The sequence below is a fragment of the Chiloscyllium plagiosum genome, chromosome 7 (assembly GCF_004010195.1).
Source record: "Chiloscyllium plagiosum isolate BGI_BamShark_2017 chromosome 7, ASM401019v2, whole genome shotgun sequence".
In the NCBI taxonomy this organism is placed as follows: Eukaryota; Metazoa; Chordata; class Chondrichthyes; order Orectolobiformes; family Hemiscylliidae; genus Chiloscyllium; species Chiloscyllium plagiosum.
This window is the reverse complement of record NC_057716.1, coordinates 41,007,872-41,025,270: the sequence shown is the minus strand read 5'-3', so window position 1 is coordinate 41,025,270 and position 17,399 is coordinate 41,007,872. Positions and strand designations below refer to the sequence as shown.

At 39.9% G+C, this 17,399-nt stretch overlaps 1 protein-coding gene across 4 annotated transcripts in view; it reads left to right on the top strand.

Annotated features, from left to right (window-relative positions):
- itga4 (integrin alpha 4) overlaps positions 1–17,399 on the top strand; it is a 217,907-nt gene that overhangs the window by 94,879 nt on the left and 105,629 nt on the right. For all 4 annotated transcript variants that reach the window (XM_043693479.1, XM_043693477.1, XM_043693480.1 and 1 more), the window contains 9 exons: positions 638–702; positions 783–912; positions 2,811–2,896; positions 5,588–5,650; positions 5,727–5,864; positions 5,949–6,057; positions 6,754–6,848; positions 7,793–7,883; positions 9,871–9,916. In XM_043693479.1, the coding sequence (XP_043549414.1) occupies positions 638–702; positions 783–912; positions 2,811–2,896; positions 5,588–5,650; positions 5,727–5,864; positions 5,949–6,057; positions 6,754–6,848; positions 7,793–7,883; positions 9,871–9,916 (823 nt within the window). The remainder of the gene's footprint in view (positions 1–637; positions 703–782; positions 913–2,810; positions 2,897–5,587; positions 5,651–5,726; positions 5,865–5,948; positions 6,058–6,753; positions 6,849–7,792; positions 7,884–9,870; positions 9,917–17,399) is intronic.

Below are 17,399 nucleotides of genomic sequence, written 5' to 3'. Positions count from 1 at the left end.
CATCCACGATTTCTTGAGCCACCTCCTTCAGTACCCTGGGATGTAGACCATCAGGCCCCAGGGACTTATCAACCTTCATACCTAACAGTCTCTCCAACACCAATTTCTGGCAAATATAAATTCCCTTCAGTTCAGGTCCTTCAGCCACTGTTACCTCAGGGAGATTGCTTGTGTCTTCCCCAGTGAACACAGATCTGAAGTACCCATTTAATTCTTCTGCCATTTCTTTGTTCCCCGTAATATATTCCCCTGTTTCTGTCTTCAAGGGCCCAATTTTAGTCCTAACCATTTTTTTGCCTTTCACATACCTAAAAAAGCTTTTACTATCCTCCTTTATATTATTGACCAATTTACCTTCGTACCTCATTTTTCCTCTGTGTATTTCCTTCTTGGTAATCCTCTGTTGCTCTTTAAAAGCTTCCCAGTCCTCAGTTTTCCCACTTATCTTCTGGAAAAGAAAACTGTTTTTGACTGGGATTGCAAATTCCACTCCAGAGAATTGCCCACCTGTTGGACTACGTTTTGGGAGGTTTTTGTGCTTTTTGATATTTCTTCTTCATACTTAATTGAGAGATGAATTGGTACAGGCAAAAGGAAGTCTTCTTTGATGATGTTGAAACTTATTTTCCTTCATTAGAATGTCGATGGAATGATAATGAAAAAGGAAGATGTCAGGCAGGAATTGCTAGCTTTCTGACTGAGGTGAGTGGTAATTGCTTCTTATATAATAATGAATCTTAATGAATATGTGCAATATGTTAACCCCACATTTTGTGCTGTAGGAGTTAATCATAATGGGAGCTCCTGGATCTCGTTTCTGGACTGGAACTGTTGCTGTCAAAAATGAAAAGACAGATTCTTTGCTCTTTTACAAAGATGATGAAAATATAGTTCAATATGGAAGCTACCTAGGTATGCAACTCCTGATCATCAATATACCCATTGAGAGACCAGTTTTATTCACATGCTGAATATAAGCAGTTTAAGAACTGAATGTAGCTCCGGTTCAATGCTGAGTAAATCTTAGGAGAACTCTCCCATTCCTAATGAAAGGTCTATAACTTTGTTCTTTAATATTATGTATTTTATGTATTTTAACATGTTTGTTGTGCTTTTGCTGCTTTAGTCCACTATGAATATCAGTGTAACTCTGAGGTGCTGTGCTTCAGATGATGCATAACACCTAGGTTTGCTCAGGTAGATATAAGTGATCCCATGATGCTATTTGAAGAATCGGGAATTTCCCAGTGTCCTGCTGAACGTACCACTGTCAGCAGCACCAAATGAAAATTGGTGAACTGACTGTTCATCCATTCAATCACTGAGCATGGAACTGTGCTGTGGCATTTGCTTAAGTGAGGATAATTCAGAAATAATACATTAATTGTGAAACATGCTGGGATTCCTGAGAATGCAAGGATTGAAGACTACAAATGTGAATTTGTCCTTATTGGAGGTCAAAGTTAAAAATCATACAACACCAGGTTACAGTCCAACAGGTTTATTTGGAAGTACTAGCTTTCAGAGCAATGCTCCTTCGTCATGTAGCTAGTGGGGCAGAATCATAAGGTACAGAATTTATAGGACAAGATCATAGTGTCATAGTGATATGATATGTTGAACAATGTGTATTGTGTGATTTTTAACTTGGCCCACCCCAGTCCAACATCGGGCATCTCCTTATTGGAGGAGTGAGTGTTAGGTTGTTGACATGTGATGTTAAAACCAGAGTTATAGATTAGTTCCATGTTATAGTACACGTAAATGCTCAGAAATATATGTTACAGTGATTAGAAGAAGAAATATGTGAAAACATAGTTGAATATTATACAAGATTACAGTATTAAAGTAGATTTATATGTTTAAGGTTAGTCAGTGTGCTAGCACAGATATCTTGACCCAGATTAAATGCAGTTGCAATGCATTAAGCAATCATAGAATTTTATAGTACAGGCGACCATTCAATTTATTGTATCTGTACTGGCTACTGAAAGAACTACTCAGCTAGTCCCATTCTCCAGCTTAATTTGTGTAGCCCTCTAAATTAATCACTAGCAAATATATATCCAGGTCACCTTTGAAGCCGCCTTTGGAATCCACCTCCACCACTTTCTTGGGCAATGCATTCCAAACCTAACAACTCTCTGAGTAAAGATGTGATTCCTTATCATGACTTATGTGCATAGTTTCAGGATGAGAGGGGAAAGATATAAAAAGGACATAAGGGGCAACATTTTCATGCAGAGGATGGTGTGTATGGAATGAGCTGCTAGAGGAAGTACAATTGCAACATTTAAAAGGCATCCAGATGGGTATATGAATAAGAAGGGTTTAAAGGGATATGAGCCAAGTGCTGGCAAATGGGACTAAATTAGAATAGGATATCTGGTCGGCATGGACGAGTTGGACTGAAGGGTCTGTTTCCGTGCTGTACATCTTTTTTGGGATTGCCAGCAAATTGTATCAGTAAACCGATTTTGTAATATTCGGGTGAGATCAATGACATAGCTGAATAACATTGAATGTCATAAATATTCCTTTTGAAAGTATATATTTAGTTGCTGGAAAGTTCAGAGTTACTGTTCCAATTTGTGGTAACTGCTTGTGCTTTCTTGATTGTTTTCATATGCTCATCATTTGTAATTGGAAATTAATCTTCCGACTTCCCTTGGTTGAAGCTTCCCTTGTATCTTCCAGAACTGTTCAGCCATGATCCATCAGTATTTTATGAATGAGATTTTGTGCAGAGGTTATGAGTGTAAGACTGTGCAGTTTGACGTGATGTGCAACCACATTTTATTGTTTCCCAGGTTATGCTGTTAGTGCAGGACACTTTACTTCTCCAAACAGCACAGAGATTGTAGGAGGGGCACCTCAGCAAGAATTAACTGGTCAAGTAAGAATTTTAATTTCTTTTAAAATATTTCCTTAAGTACAATCTCTTCAAGAAGACATCTTCTGAATTCTGCTCTGCAGCTATAAAAACGACATGAATGACCGAAGTTAGATTACACTGAAAATTCATTCTTCGAAGCCGCTTGAAATATGATGACTTTGCTGTCCAACTTGTGCCTTTTTGTACCTCCTGAATTCAGTCTAATGAAGTGAAACATCTAAAATGGGGAAATTCTAGTAGACATTAATAATCATTTAGCCTGGATTGCTCAAAAGTATGGAAAGAAATCCAGCTTCTCATCAAGACCCAGTTTTCAGCTTTTCTATTTACTCTGACTTTTCAACACCATTCGGCATGAAACTTCTAAACTGATTTGATATAATTTTCATATCAATACTTGGTGTACAAATTTATGTTCAACCTTTGGGCTTGACCAGTAGACATAAGGTAGCATTTGAAAATGAGGGAAGTGCATAAGGGGAGGGCACAGAGATTGACTGGAATTTCACATTCATGGCTGTATTGGTGATTGTTGTGTACAGAAGTTAAAATAAATTGATTTCTCTCAATTGTTTCTCTGCTTGCTTTCCATAATTGCTAATGTGTATGTATTACTGGCATACACTTTTCTCATTTACACACTCAGTATCTGGCTTTGAATCCTTTCTCCTGTATGCCCCCACTCATTCATATCTTGGAGATCTAGCCAGCTCTGTCCCAATCCCATTTGTCCCAGATCTGACCACCATGCCCCTTTCTTCATGGAGCCCACAGTCAGCAGGACTCCAGAGAGAATAAGCATATGGTTGGGTTGCAATCATTCAGCAGTAACGCTGAGAGGAATCTGATGTACAACATGTACAGCAGTATCAGATAGTTGCAGGATTGAGTAGGCAGGCCAAATAAATTCCAATGAAAGGTGTGGCATGAATAATAATGAAGGAGAGGCAAACAAGTTGAAGTTGATAAGTGCTTTTAAGTGGGGGAAGATGCTTGGAATGGATAGATTTAAATGCAAATGTGCAAATTTGTGATTGGAAACGTCAGGAGATCTGGATCAACTGCAGTTTAACAGGAGCAGTAAAATGAGTGAGCGGGATCTGATACACTACTCAGAGTTTTTGATGAGTTGATATGGATTGGTAGACTGGCAGAGTTTTTGGAAGATTGAAATCTAGAGATGATAATGCCATAGATGAAGCTTTGAGCAGCAGTTAGGTTGAGACAAAGATTAATGGTGATATGGAAGGAGAAGTAACATGATATTTATAACTGAGAGTAGATGAAGTCAGAAGCATAGGTTTGAGCTCAGTAAGGTGCCAAGACTTTGAATATACTGGTTCAAATTGAGATAGTGGCTGGAGTGAGATGAGATTTACCACAGCGATACTGAGCTGGTGGTGGAGGCTACAGGTAATGATGTCAGTCTTCTCAATGTTGAACTGGAGGAAACCTAAAAGTGAGAAAACTGCAGGACAGTACTGGGGCAATTGGGTAGTCAAAATGCTGCTGGAGAAGTAGTCTTAGACATCATTGTTATACAGATAGAAGCAAATTTGTTTGCTTCAAATGACATTACCGAGGTGCAAATTTACAGGTGAGAAGAGGACAGAAGTTAGTACTGTGATGTTGCTGCTCCTTGAACAAGGTTATGCTCTTTTTGGCTTTTTTTTTCGGTGAGGTCGTAAAGACACAGGTTCCAAAAAGTCCAGGTTTGTTAGATTTGATTATAGCGAACAGATACTGCCTCAGAGAAAGGGCTTTCAAGTTAAATAAAACACTTGTACAATGAAGGAGGAGTGGTCCATTCTTCCAGCTCAGATTTTCTTTGGTTTGGTTTTAGCTGTCTGGCTGTTCACTGAAAGTAGTCAGTCTGTTTTGAGGCTGCTGGTCCAAGAAGCAGCTACATGGAAGAAGGTGTTCATCTCTGCCATCTCTCTCTCTCCTGTAAGACCCTGTGATTGATTTTACCTTTTGTGCGAAGGAGTGTTTATGGGGATTATTGCAAGTATTGGTACAGCATCATTAAGTTGGGATAATCTGTTGGGTTTTCACATTGGTTAAGTTATTCTATATTCTATTCTCTTTTGTTTGTGTTTCATTCGGTAATCTTGTAAATAAATTCTGTTTTGGTTAAAATTAAATGGTTGAACCGGCTGCTTCCCTCCTGGAATATCAACTCTACACCTGCTTAAAACAACTAGCAAAAATACAGTCCGGACTACTTTCTTGAAATGTTTTGAGGGGTCTGGCCTGGTCCATAACAGTACTCTGATGATAGGGTTCCACGGACTGAACAAGAAACTAGTGTTCAGATGTTCTAATTTTGATTAGATAAGTAAAGGTAAATGAGTGGAATCCCACCAAGCTGGGAAATGGAAGAGATATTGGACAACTGTGTTTGTGTCAACCATGTCAAGTTGTTCAGGAAATATAATGTACAACAGTAATCAGGGATATTATTTGTAGTCTTGAGAGCTGTTCCATTGTTGGGTGGTGTGAGTGAAATTTGGAATGCGACAAAATAGTTTCATTTTTTGGTATATCTAATGGATAATATAGTTGGATTACTCAGCACAATAATTCTCAGTAAAACAGTGTAGAAAATGTGGAAGTTTTCTTCCTTCATATTACGCAGGAAACAAAAAATGAAATGCATAATTTATCTGATGGTTGTGATTATTTTTGTAGGTCTACATTTTTGAACAGCACGAACAGACTTTGAAAATCATTTTCACAGCAAAGGGTAAAATGGTATGGCATTCGAATGTTATTCAATTCTGTGGTTCTGTAAAGATTGTAGTGTTTCACTTGTTACTTTTGCTTTTAGCTTGGTTCATACTTTGGCTCATCGGTTTGTGCAGTGGATCTGAATTCAGATGGCCTCTCGGATCTGTTAGTGGGAGCCCCTATGTACAGCATAATCAGAGAGGAAGGAAGGGTGTATGTCTACTTGAATACAGGATTGGTAAGACTTGAAGAATTTCTCTTGCATTAATAAATATTTAAATCTCCAATGATGTAATCTTGATAGTTCCTGTTTTTGTAAAAGGGAGTGATGAAGGAGCTGGCGATGGAGTTAGTTGGAAGAAATTCTTATGCAGCAAGATTTGGAGAGGCAATCGTCGACCTTGGAGATATTAATGATGATGGACATGCAGGTTCGGAACATGTAGAATATGCATTTGGGGAATTACTTCATTTTGCATCAGGAAACATCTTTGGAGCATTTAACCTTGTTGGACACGTTATGTAAATAGAGTTGTGGTTATTGTTTTAAAGCATTTGTTGTGCATGAGGGATTTGAATCATGAATACACTGAAAATGTTGTAAAACTTGAAAGGATTCAGAGAAGATTTACAAGGATGTTGCCAAGGTTGGAGGTTTTGAGCTATAGGAAGAGGCTGAATAGGCTGGGGCTGTTTGCCCTGTACTGTTGGAGGCTGAGGGGTGACCTTATAGAGGGTTATAAGATCATGAGGGGCATGAATGGCAAGATTAGCCAAGGTCTTTTTCCCAGGGTGGGCAAGTCCAAACTAGAGGGCATAGATTTATGGTGAGAGAGGAAAGATTTAAAAGCGACCTAAGGGGCAACATTTTCATGCAGAGGGTGGTACGTGTATGGAATGAGCTGCCAGAGGAAGTGCTGGAGGTGGGTACAATTACAACATTTAAAAGGCATCTGGATGGGTATATGAATAGGAAAGGTTTAGAGGGATATGGGCCAAATGCTGGCAAATGGACTAAATTAATTTAGGATTATTTGGTCAGCATGGCTGAGTTGGACCCAAGGGTCTGTTTCTATGCCGTACAGTTCTTTTATGACTCTAATTCATTTTGATTAATTTCACAACAGATATAGCAATTGGAGCACCCCAAGAAGAGGATCAGCAGGGAGCTATTTATATTTATAATGGAAATGAGGAGGGGATATTGTCCATCTTTTCTCAAGTAAGTGACTGAAATTTAGTTTTATCTAAAACTTGGCCTAGAATCTCTACAGTGTGAAAACAGGCCCTTCAGCTCAGTCCACACTGACCTTCCAACAGCAACCCACCCAGACCTATTCCCCTACATTATCCCTGACTAATGCACCTAACCTACACATCCCTAAACACAATGGGCCATTTTACGTGGCCAATTCACCTAACCTGCACACCTTTGGATTGTGGGGGAGGAAATTGGAGAACCCGGAGGAAACCCACGCAGACACTGGGAGAATGCACAAACTCCACACAGTCACCTGAGGCTGGAATCGAACCCAGGTCTCTGGCGCTGTGAGCCACCGTGTTAAACAAATAAACTATGTCACCATACCATTTCAAAAATCTTGGCGTAAACTTCAGCTGCAAAGTGACAGCATTCCACAAATAAAGCAGAACCCAAGATGTGTCCTGTTTAACTAGTAGAAAAATGCATTTCTGAAATTTAAAAATAAAGTTTCAATCTCTGGTTTTCTGATATTGACCCTCAATTAACAAGTTTGCCACTTGTCTGTTTAAGGTCCATTCCAGTCAGGTGGGAAAATATTACCCTCTGGGATTGTCACCTGCACTGGAGCACTGGTATATCCTCCTCGACTTGGGATTTCTGCTTGCCACAAGCATGTGCACCTATTAGTTCTATTCCAGGATTGAATGATTTTATCAGGAAATCCACCTGGGAAGGGATGGGTGAAGGATAGCTGAGGTGGGCATAAAAGAGCAACGGGTGGTTGACAGCCAGTAGGACAAGAGAGGAAGAAATATTTCAAAAGCTATGGCTGGGAATTGAATTGATCACTATGGAATCGTAGAAAAGATATGGCACAGAAAGAGGTAATTGATACTTTGGATGTTTTGAGGTATTAAAAATTTAAAACAGGTTTATCATAATTTTGTTTTCAACTCTTATAGCGAATCCACGGACTACGGATTAATAATGCTTTGCGTGCATTTGGCCAATCCATCTCTGGAGGTATCGATATTGATAATAATGGTTATTCAGGTAATTTTCAAATTTTCATTAATACATTTAGTGTATCAAAGTATTTAGTTTTCCTCCGAAAATCTAACGTGCTTTTTGAAGAAACTAAATTATTTTGTATTTTTGAAGATTTCTTTAAATATTGAAGCTGAGCAACAAATAAGTGACACGTTATACATTTTAAAATTACCAGAGAAGAGCTAATACTGGATTTTGTTAAGTTACCATCAGAAACAACAGTTGATAGCAAACATATAGGAGAGTCATAAATGCCTGTTTTTGAAGTGCAACACCTTTGTCATGTTCCCCATGGATGGAAGAAATTAAGTGAACAGAATGCTGATAGACCTCTGTGCAGCAGATAAGAGTTGACTACTATTTGCATTTCTAAAATGTTTCACCTATAATGACCACAATCTTATGATGATCAATCATTGTCAAGTACAGGTGAATAGTTTTGTACTGTATTTTTGCCTTGGCACCTGGTTTACTCGTATCTAATTTTTTGTACTTGCAAAAAGCAGAATGGTAAACCTTTGATTTATTTTCTTTACAAGCATGTATATTTTGATAGATGAAGTCACCATAGTCGCAGAGGTCCATAGGGCTGGTCTCACATTGGAGAGAGATGACCGATAGTGATTTAAACCTGAGGGTCACCAAGCCTCAGGCAAGAGAAGAGATTGAGAGGGCAGGATCTTCCTGGTAATCTCAGCCTGTGCAAGAATTGAATCTATGCTGTTGATATCACATTGCATCACAAACCAGCCATCCAGTTAACTGATGGAGGTCCGTTCGCTCAGTTGGATGGATGGCTGGTTGACTATGCAAAGTGACACCAACTGTTGACTCGCAGGGTGTGACGACTTTCTATATTTACTATATTTTGAGTAAAATTCAGCTTTAAAGTCAGTTTACAGTTTTGGCCATTTACCTTGCAGAAGTAGTCGCTGTATTTGGGAAACATCTGGCTGTTAAATCTATTCAGTTACTATGTCATATTTAAATTGCACTATACTGAAATTTCAGTGGTCTGTTAGAGTAGAAAATGGGCCTGCCTGCTCAATAGAGTCAGATTTCGGGATGATGGCTGAGTTTTCACTTCCCTGAAGTTTGACCAGGAGCAAGTTGAACCCACTTTAGCTGCAATGCAAAATGGTGGGATTAGAACTGACATTATTTGCATAGTCAGGGTGAGCCTTGGAAAACTACCTCAATCTGCTTTTGAAAAGCTGAACAGTTATGGAAAACACTGCCTGAAAATACTGTTACTTATTTGAAGACCTTTCCAATCAAAACATTAGCGGCATAAGATCAATATCGATAAGTATTCATTTATAGGCACTGAAAAGGTAGTTGATCTCTAAATTGATTGTTTTATGTACAGGCATTATAGGCCCTTTCAGAAGCCTCAGTAGAGTGATTAGCAGATTTTAGATGTCAAGACTATAATGGAAACCTTAAGGCTGGCGTTGTACAGGAACTCACCCAAAAGCAATTCATTACAATAGATGTGAATGCACAAAAAACTTCACTGTCAGAACCTAAAATTCAGGCAGAACCCCACCAGGACTAGGTTCCATCTAACTTTCTCCTCAATCCAGAGTTTTACTGGATTTTTGACAATGTAGGTTTAACAGGTACATGTATTCCAATATGACCAGTACCTGTCTACATAGGATTCTAAACTGATCTCCAAACTTAAATTTGCTTCCATATGCACAATTGTAAAGAAAGCAAAATGCAAATAAATCATTCTCCAATTTTGGGCTGAATCAGAAATGGTTCAGTGGAAATAATTACATTTTTTTGTAGAGTAAAAACAGTGTTTTGGAGAATTTGATTTCTGATTGTTGAGATTGTATGGAATTTTTGAATGATGCATGAGTATAGAGCCTGTTGATACTTCCGTTCTGATTAATAATGGCTAAATAATAATGAAAGGAAATTTGCCTGGAATCTTATTTATTTGACCTAATGATGACCATCAATCTGTTGTTTTTCACAGATGTAGCTGTTGGAGCCTTTATGTCTGATACTGTTGTGTTGCTCAGGTAAGATTGAGATGTAATTATTGGGAAAGATGATTTGACGGAGTAAAACATGAATCCCTAAATGACAAAATATAAAGCTGTGATCTAGCAGAACAATATATATTGGTGTAACTTGAGAAATGAAACCTCCAGTTGTTCGATTTGAATGTTACAAGCAGATAATTTTTTGCAAGCAGTAAGTTTATTGCTTATTCGGCAATGCTATGTGAGAATATTTAGTGATACAATTGGCTTACAACATTGCTATTATTTCAGGATATAATGGATTTAGTAACATGCTTTTCATGTACAATGATATGCTTTTATTCTGTACAAAGGATGCAACATTTCAATGTGACAGCGAAGAACTATATGATGCAGTGCATGTACGCTTTCATAGAATCTTGAATAAAGCTTTAAAGTGCAGTCAGGTAATATTAAGACAGTGAGCATAATAAAACATTTGGAAGTGGGTTAGTTGCAGGAGACAGCAGGTGACATTATATTTCGAAAATCATAAGCATAGATAGAATGAATAGCCGATGTCTTCTTTCTAGGGTGGGAAGCCCAAAACTCAAGGGCATAGGTTTAAGATGGGAGGAGAAAGATTTAAAAAGGACCTTAGAAGTAACTTTTTCATTCAGAGGGTGGTGCATGTATAGAACAAGCTGCCGTTTAAAAGACATTTGGATGGATGCATGGATAGGAAGACTTTTAGAGAGAAAAGGATCAAATGCTGGCAGATGGGACTAAATCAGATTGGAATGTCTGGTTGGCACGGACAAGTTGGACTGAAGGGTCTATTTCAGTACTGTATGACTCTGACTTTATGACCCTGTAAATACCAATCAAGAGAGCAATATCAGGCTTCATGAGTAATTTTCTATAATCCAACCTCGGCATCTTTCTCCAATAGAGTTATTTGTTTGAGGGGCACTGCTGTGTATCAGGTTGAGGCAAGCTAAGGAGGACTGCCATGATCAGTGTGGAAACATCTTTCTGCTCCATCCTTTGGCCATCCAATCAACTGACTTAAATAAAACACAGCTTAGAAACTGCACTGAATAAAGTGCCAGTGGTGCTGAACTACAACTATGTCCGATCTATCTAAATGATCACAGATTCAGAAAGACAAAGCAAGCTGGTCAAAGTCACAAAGGAAGAGGGGGATTTTGGGGTCTAATAAGAGTCTAAGATTTCCAGAAGGACCCATTCAAAATTTGTAAGTCAGCAGTATAACAATGGCTGAAATTGAATACACATCATGCAGGAAAATTTGTTAAATATAAAAAATGATGTTGAGCTTGCTAGGGAAGAGGTGCCCGAAATGTCGATTCTCCCACTCCTTGGATGCTGCCTGACCTGCTGTGCTCTTCCAGCACTCCACTCTCGACTCTGATCTCCAGCATCTGCGTCCTCACTTTCTCCAAGAGGTTAAATAGTAATGCTAAACTTTACTTTTTTAAGTGTGTCCATTTATTGCAAACTGCAGCCATCGAAGAGAACACAATGGCTTACTTTACCATTAAAAAGAGCAACTGAATATATCTATATGGTGCTTTTAAAGTGTTTTGTAAGTGTTATCAAACAAGATTGCACATTGAGTCAATAAAGGGGATATCAAGGCAGCTGCCCCAGAGTTAGGTCACTATATATATTTTAAGGCTTAAAGAAAGACGGAAAGATATAAGGAGGGATTCTAAAGCTTAATGTCTTACCCATTGAAAGCAAAGTTGCCTGTGATGGAGAGTTTAAAATAGAGGGTGTGTGAGAGGTCAACATCAGATGAACACGGATGTCTCAGGTGACTGTAGAGGCAGAAGAAATTAGAGAAGTATAGAGGAGCAAAGCTATAGCTTAATTTTAAAGCAAATACAATAATGTTAAAGTTGAGTATGTACTTATCAGGAGTCAGTTTGGTTTAACAAGTACAGGAATGGTGTCTAAACAGGACCTAGTGTTAATTAGGATTCTACAATTAAATTTTACAAGGCTAACCTTTCAAAATCAAGAAGATGAGAAGCCAGTTAGGAGTGTCTTGGACTGGTCAAGTCGAGAGACAACTAATGCATAGACAAGGATTTGAATAGCCAATAAGTTTAAGTGGGATGAAATCCAGTGAAGTTAGGTGAAAATAGGTGGTGTCAGTGCAGACGTGTTGTGAAGTTCATTTCCTTTCAAATATGACACAGTGATGTGCACAGTGTCATTCACTCTCAGCCGGAAAGAGGGTGGAGTTGATGCCTCAAGAATGGAGTCTGGGATTGGAAATTAAGGCAATGTTCAGGTGAAGGAAATTTCTGCTTATTCAATACAATATGTCAGGTAAGCAATCTGATCATTTTGAGGATTTAGAGAGAAGATGGTGAGGTATGTAGTCTGTGGGCCCAGATTGAATCATCAGTGATATCTGAAGAAATCAGATCACATTGGAGCAGGTTAGAAAATATTCTAGAAAGCTCAGGCAGTACAATGCCTGTGTGCATGGTGTAAATAAGTAAGAAATGTTGTTCAGTTTGCAATAGCCTGATGCTCACCCCTTGTCTGCCTGTGGCTCCTAGAGCCTGCTTATGACATTACTACATGATGCAAATGGTGATGTGCAATCTGTGAGCCATCTATGGGTGATTCCCAATGATGCAATAAAAGACTGGGAAAAGCTTTTGGAAGCCAGAATTCACTTGAAGAAAGCACCCTCATAGTAATCGGAGCAACGTGCTGATACCAGAGCCAGATGACAGCCAATGGGACAATAGCAATGCAGAATGATAGAAGAGTATGCCTTGCCTCCTTCTAAAACCTGACAGTGTGGAGCATCCATAGTGTATTCACTGGCATCACTAGTGTAACAGGTACCAGACCACCATCATTAGCCTCCACCAAAGATCTGACCGTTCTCAGGTTATACTGATTGTATAGGATCAAGGAAGAAACCATCAAACCTAACAGCATCATTAACATGTTTATTTTTGTTTACGAGACTACTTGACAACAAACCAGAAAGAAATCAGCTCTTGAGGCTTAGCAGTGACCTTCAATTCCTTTAAGAATCTTCATTGAACATCAACTAAGCATACACCTGGGAGAACCCCCAGAGCGTGTCCAACACTTCTGAATGGGAAGGCTGATGGCAGACAGCCTGCTTGGATTTGAGGCTGAGCCACAAGTTGAGGAACTCGATTGACTACAATTTGAAATCATCTCAGTGCCTGAGGTTTAGCAGTGTGTTGTGGCCAGCATTTTGGTTGTGGCTTGTAAAGCTGTCTGTCAGACAGCCATGACTGAAGTTATTGGCTCTAAACCTTGAAGCACAATGTCAAGCTCATTACAGGATGTCAACGCTTGAAATCAAGGGCCTTGCAATTGTTTGTAAATGTGAGCTCTATAAACCCAGTCTTAATTTCTTTTGGTGAAATAGTTCATGCATTTTTCACCTTTGAAGACAGGGCAATCAGAACTTCCCAAGACCCCTTAACATTACAACCTTCCAACATTTCATGGGCATGGACAATTATTTGGAGATGTGCCTGGCCCTATTTAGCACAAGTTAAGAAACCTTTACAACCAACTGCTAAAGCAAGACCATACCTTGTACCAGGGCCAACACCAACAATGAGTATTCAACAGGATCAAGGAAATACTCACTTTAATAGCAACACTGCACCCACCCACTGTGGTTACAGTTGATGCATCATCCAAAAGCTAGGGGATATTCTGCTCCAAGTTCAGTGCAGTGTTTCCTGCTGACTGATGTGCTCTGCCAGGGAGCTGACTTACACAGAGCAGTGGTGTGCTGCTATTGAAACTCAGTAGCTGTGTTTGTGATTAAAGTTTCCAACTATTTCCTGGGGCTCAAGTTTGCTTTTCACACAGACCATTAGCTATTGGTCACTCTGCTTAGCATTAAGGAATAGATGAGCAATGTTAAAGGTGTCACCCAGAATGCAGAGATTTCACTTATTGCTCATTACAGGCTACACAAGTCACTGCAGATGCACTGTCCCACATTCTCAAGATGAAATCTGCACAAAATTAGGAAAAGTGTTGAGGGAAATGGGCCAAACGCAGGCATGTGGGAATAATTTAGCTTGGGAAACTTGGTTAGCACAGACAAGTTAGACCTAAGAGTCTGTGCCCATGCTGTATGACTTTACAATACATCATCCTTTTTGTTGAGGATGTGAAGTCCTTCCTCGACTGCCAAACTTCTGCTGGCAACCACCCAGAAACTGGAAGAATTTTGAGCAGCTGAAGAGCTGAAGCCAAGTGTGTACACAGGAATTCTATTCACATTGATCACCAGCATTTTCTTCTGGGGGTTATATTCTGAAACTCTTATTCAAACAACGTGACTAACTCAGCCTACAGGATGCCATGTTGGGCTCTGACAAAAGTGTCATCTCCAGAGCCCTTGGGTTAGAGATACTTCTCCAGGATGTCTTTAAATGCTGTACTGGAACCTGCAGTTCAGACTTATGATTGAAATCTCTAAGGCAATTGAGAATGTGATTTCTCATTGTGTCCCTATTGCCATCCATAGACCAGACCATACTCGATCACTGATGGCCATCCATTATTCCCATTTTGACTATGAATCACATGCTGCTCAGAATCTAATTGTTTCAGTTTGTAGTGGACAATGACTCCTGATGGATTGAGGTCAAGGAGCAACATGTCCCTCCTTGGTTGTAGTTATTGCAGTGCTCCAGGAAATTTGTGCCAGACTCAGCATCTCTGATTCAGGTGTCTTTGACAGGCTGCATTTTGCCAATTTCTGTTTCAGATGCTCCACTAAAACCTTTGGCTTTGTCCACATCACTAGTTTGCCCGGGTGACTCCAGACCAATGGGTTGGCCAACATAGGGCTCTGCATGGTGAAGTCTTTGCTAAAGGAGAATGCTGATGTTAGTTTAGCCCAGCTATCCTTCTATGATCTTGTTCCATCTGAACAAAGGCAGGAAACTATATATGCAGAATTCAGCTATTCTCATATACCATGTCTCAATAAGAGTAAGTGAGAAATGTGGAAAGCTACCATAAAGCACAAGACCTACTATCACTTTAGCCAGAGAGTGAGTGTGATTCCATAGCTAGAATCACAGTGGCCAGGTTTTGAGTCAGTGAATTCATTCACAGTCTTATCCAGTGCACACTGATTAGGGTTTAGATTAGATTAGATTACTTACAGTGTGGAAACAGGCCCTTCAGCCCAACAAGTCCACACCGACCCGTCGAAGCACAACCCACCCAGACCCATTCCCCTACATTTACCCCTGCACCTAACACTACTGGCAATTTAGCATGGCCAATTCACCTAACCTGCACATTTTTGGATTGTGGGAGGAAACCGGAGCACCCGAAGGAAACCCACGCAGACACGGGAGAATGTGCAAACTCCACACAGTCAATCGCCTGAGGCGGAAATTGAACCCAAGTCTCTGGCGCTGTGAGGCAGCAGTGCTAACCACTGCTGGGTGTTCTCGGGAGAAACGGATCTGTACTGGGATCCAGGCTTGTGCAAAACTGGGCCAGTAACCTGGATTATCTGGAAGACAATCTCATTGCCACACTACATGGTTCACACGTCAATCTTCAGGAAGACATTGATTTTCTGCTTTCTCCAAAGGAGATAAGAGCATGATCAGGCAAAGCTCTGAGTCAGGGGTGGTGTCCATGGCCTTGTAGGGAGGAGGTTTATAGGATTATGACAGTACCTTAGGGGATAGAGCAACTTTTTGTGGAGCAGTTTATCTAAGTCCTTAAATAGCTGTACGCTTGTGGCTAGACGACATTCTCGATGATTTCTGATCACATGGGACTGGGAGCTGGTGAGAGAAGGTTCTAAAAAGGTCAGGGTCTATCATACTTCTGTAGTTAGTGTAAATGGATAACAGATGATGTTTAGTTGGCACTAGCTTGGCATCCTCCTCTATCTGAAGCTCCCAAAAATGATGTGGAGTTGGGTGTAGAGAGCACGCATGAAAAGTGTAATGCTGTGTTTTTGTGATGCTGTTGAGGGGCAACATGTAGATGAGAAACAGGAATGGGTCAAGGATAACTGTGTTGGGAAAAGCTGAGGTGATTGTATAAGCATTTGGAGAGAGTGCATTGTAAGTGATTTTCTGACCTAAGTTATGCAGATAGGAATTGAACGAAAAGTGCACAGTCTGTAGAGCCTTGTGCTTGACATTTTGAAGATGAGGCATTCTGTTAAGTTAAGCAAGCAACTGCAGATGTCGGAATTGCGCAGACACCAATTTTACAAGCTGTCTGATAAATAAGCAGCCATGAGGGAATAAACACTATTTCAGATGCACGTCCTTTGAAAAGTGGGTAAAAGTTACCAATGACCAGCATTTAAATAGGAACAGAAGGAAAAGGAGTGGAAGCAAATGCAAAGATGAAGAAATTGAGTAATCTGTGAAGTGCTTAATTAAAATTTTGTTGGTGATAAATGGCTGAAGAAATTTTAAGATATTAGGGGGCAATTCGTGAGTTAAGACCATTCTAGGATACAAGGAGCATACGAAGAGCTAGGTGGAATGCTGGTGGTATAAGTCAAGCAGGTTTTGAATTGGCAAAAACTGTTCATGGTGCCAGTGCCAGTGGCTCAGGATTCTGAGGGAAGGAAATACCAGATAAGACAGCGTTCAGGCTTCCTGGCAGCAGCACATTCCCAGTCACCAATTACTTTGCAACACTGGCATGTTCTTCCCATTCTGCCAGAAGGTGGGAACCAACCTGCATTTTTTTGGATTGTGTGTGCAAATTATTGAAGTGTGCAGCCACACTGACAAGTTTAGTTTAAAGGAGCCAGCCTGTGGGACTCATGCATTGCTGTGCAAAGACAGCTTAAAGGGTACATTGATGGGAGCTGTAGTTTTAAGAATAAATCCAGCAAAGATAATATTACAGCCTAATGAATGCACATTGTATAATACAGAAGAAAGATCATGTTGCTTGACTCAACATAAGCTTGAGGAACAGGTTATCTGGTTAATTTTTCTGCTGTTTTCACCAACAATTGATGACTAGCTGGACGTTTCCTGACCTAGAACTCAAAAGAAACATGCAAGTGGTGAAATTGGTGAGGAGGACTTCGATATTGTGGCCATTTCGGAGACATAGAAAGAACTCACAGGAATGGTTGTCGCAGTTTCCAGGTTCAGGTGTTTCAGTAAGATCAGAGAAGGTGGTGAAAGAGGAGGAGGTGTGGCATTGTTAATCAAGGACAGTATTACGGTGGCAGAAAGAACATTTGAGGACTCATCTACTGAGGTAGTATCAGTTGAGGTTAGAAACAGGAAATGAGAGGTCACTGTGTTGGGAGTTTTCTATAGGCCTCTGAATAGTCCCAAAGATGTAGAGGAAAGTATTGCAAAGATGATTCTTGATAGGAGTGAAAGTAACAGAGTAGTTGTTATGGGGCCTTTAACATTCCAAATATTGGCTTGAAATGCTACAGTTCGAGTACTTTAGATGGATCAGTTTTTGTCCAATGTGT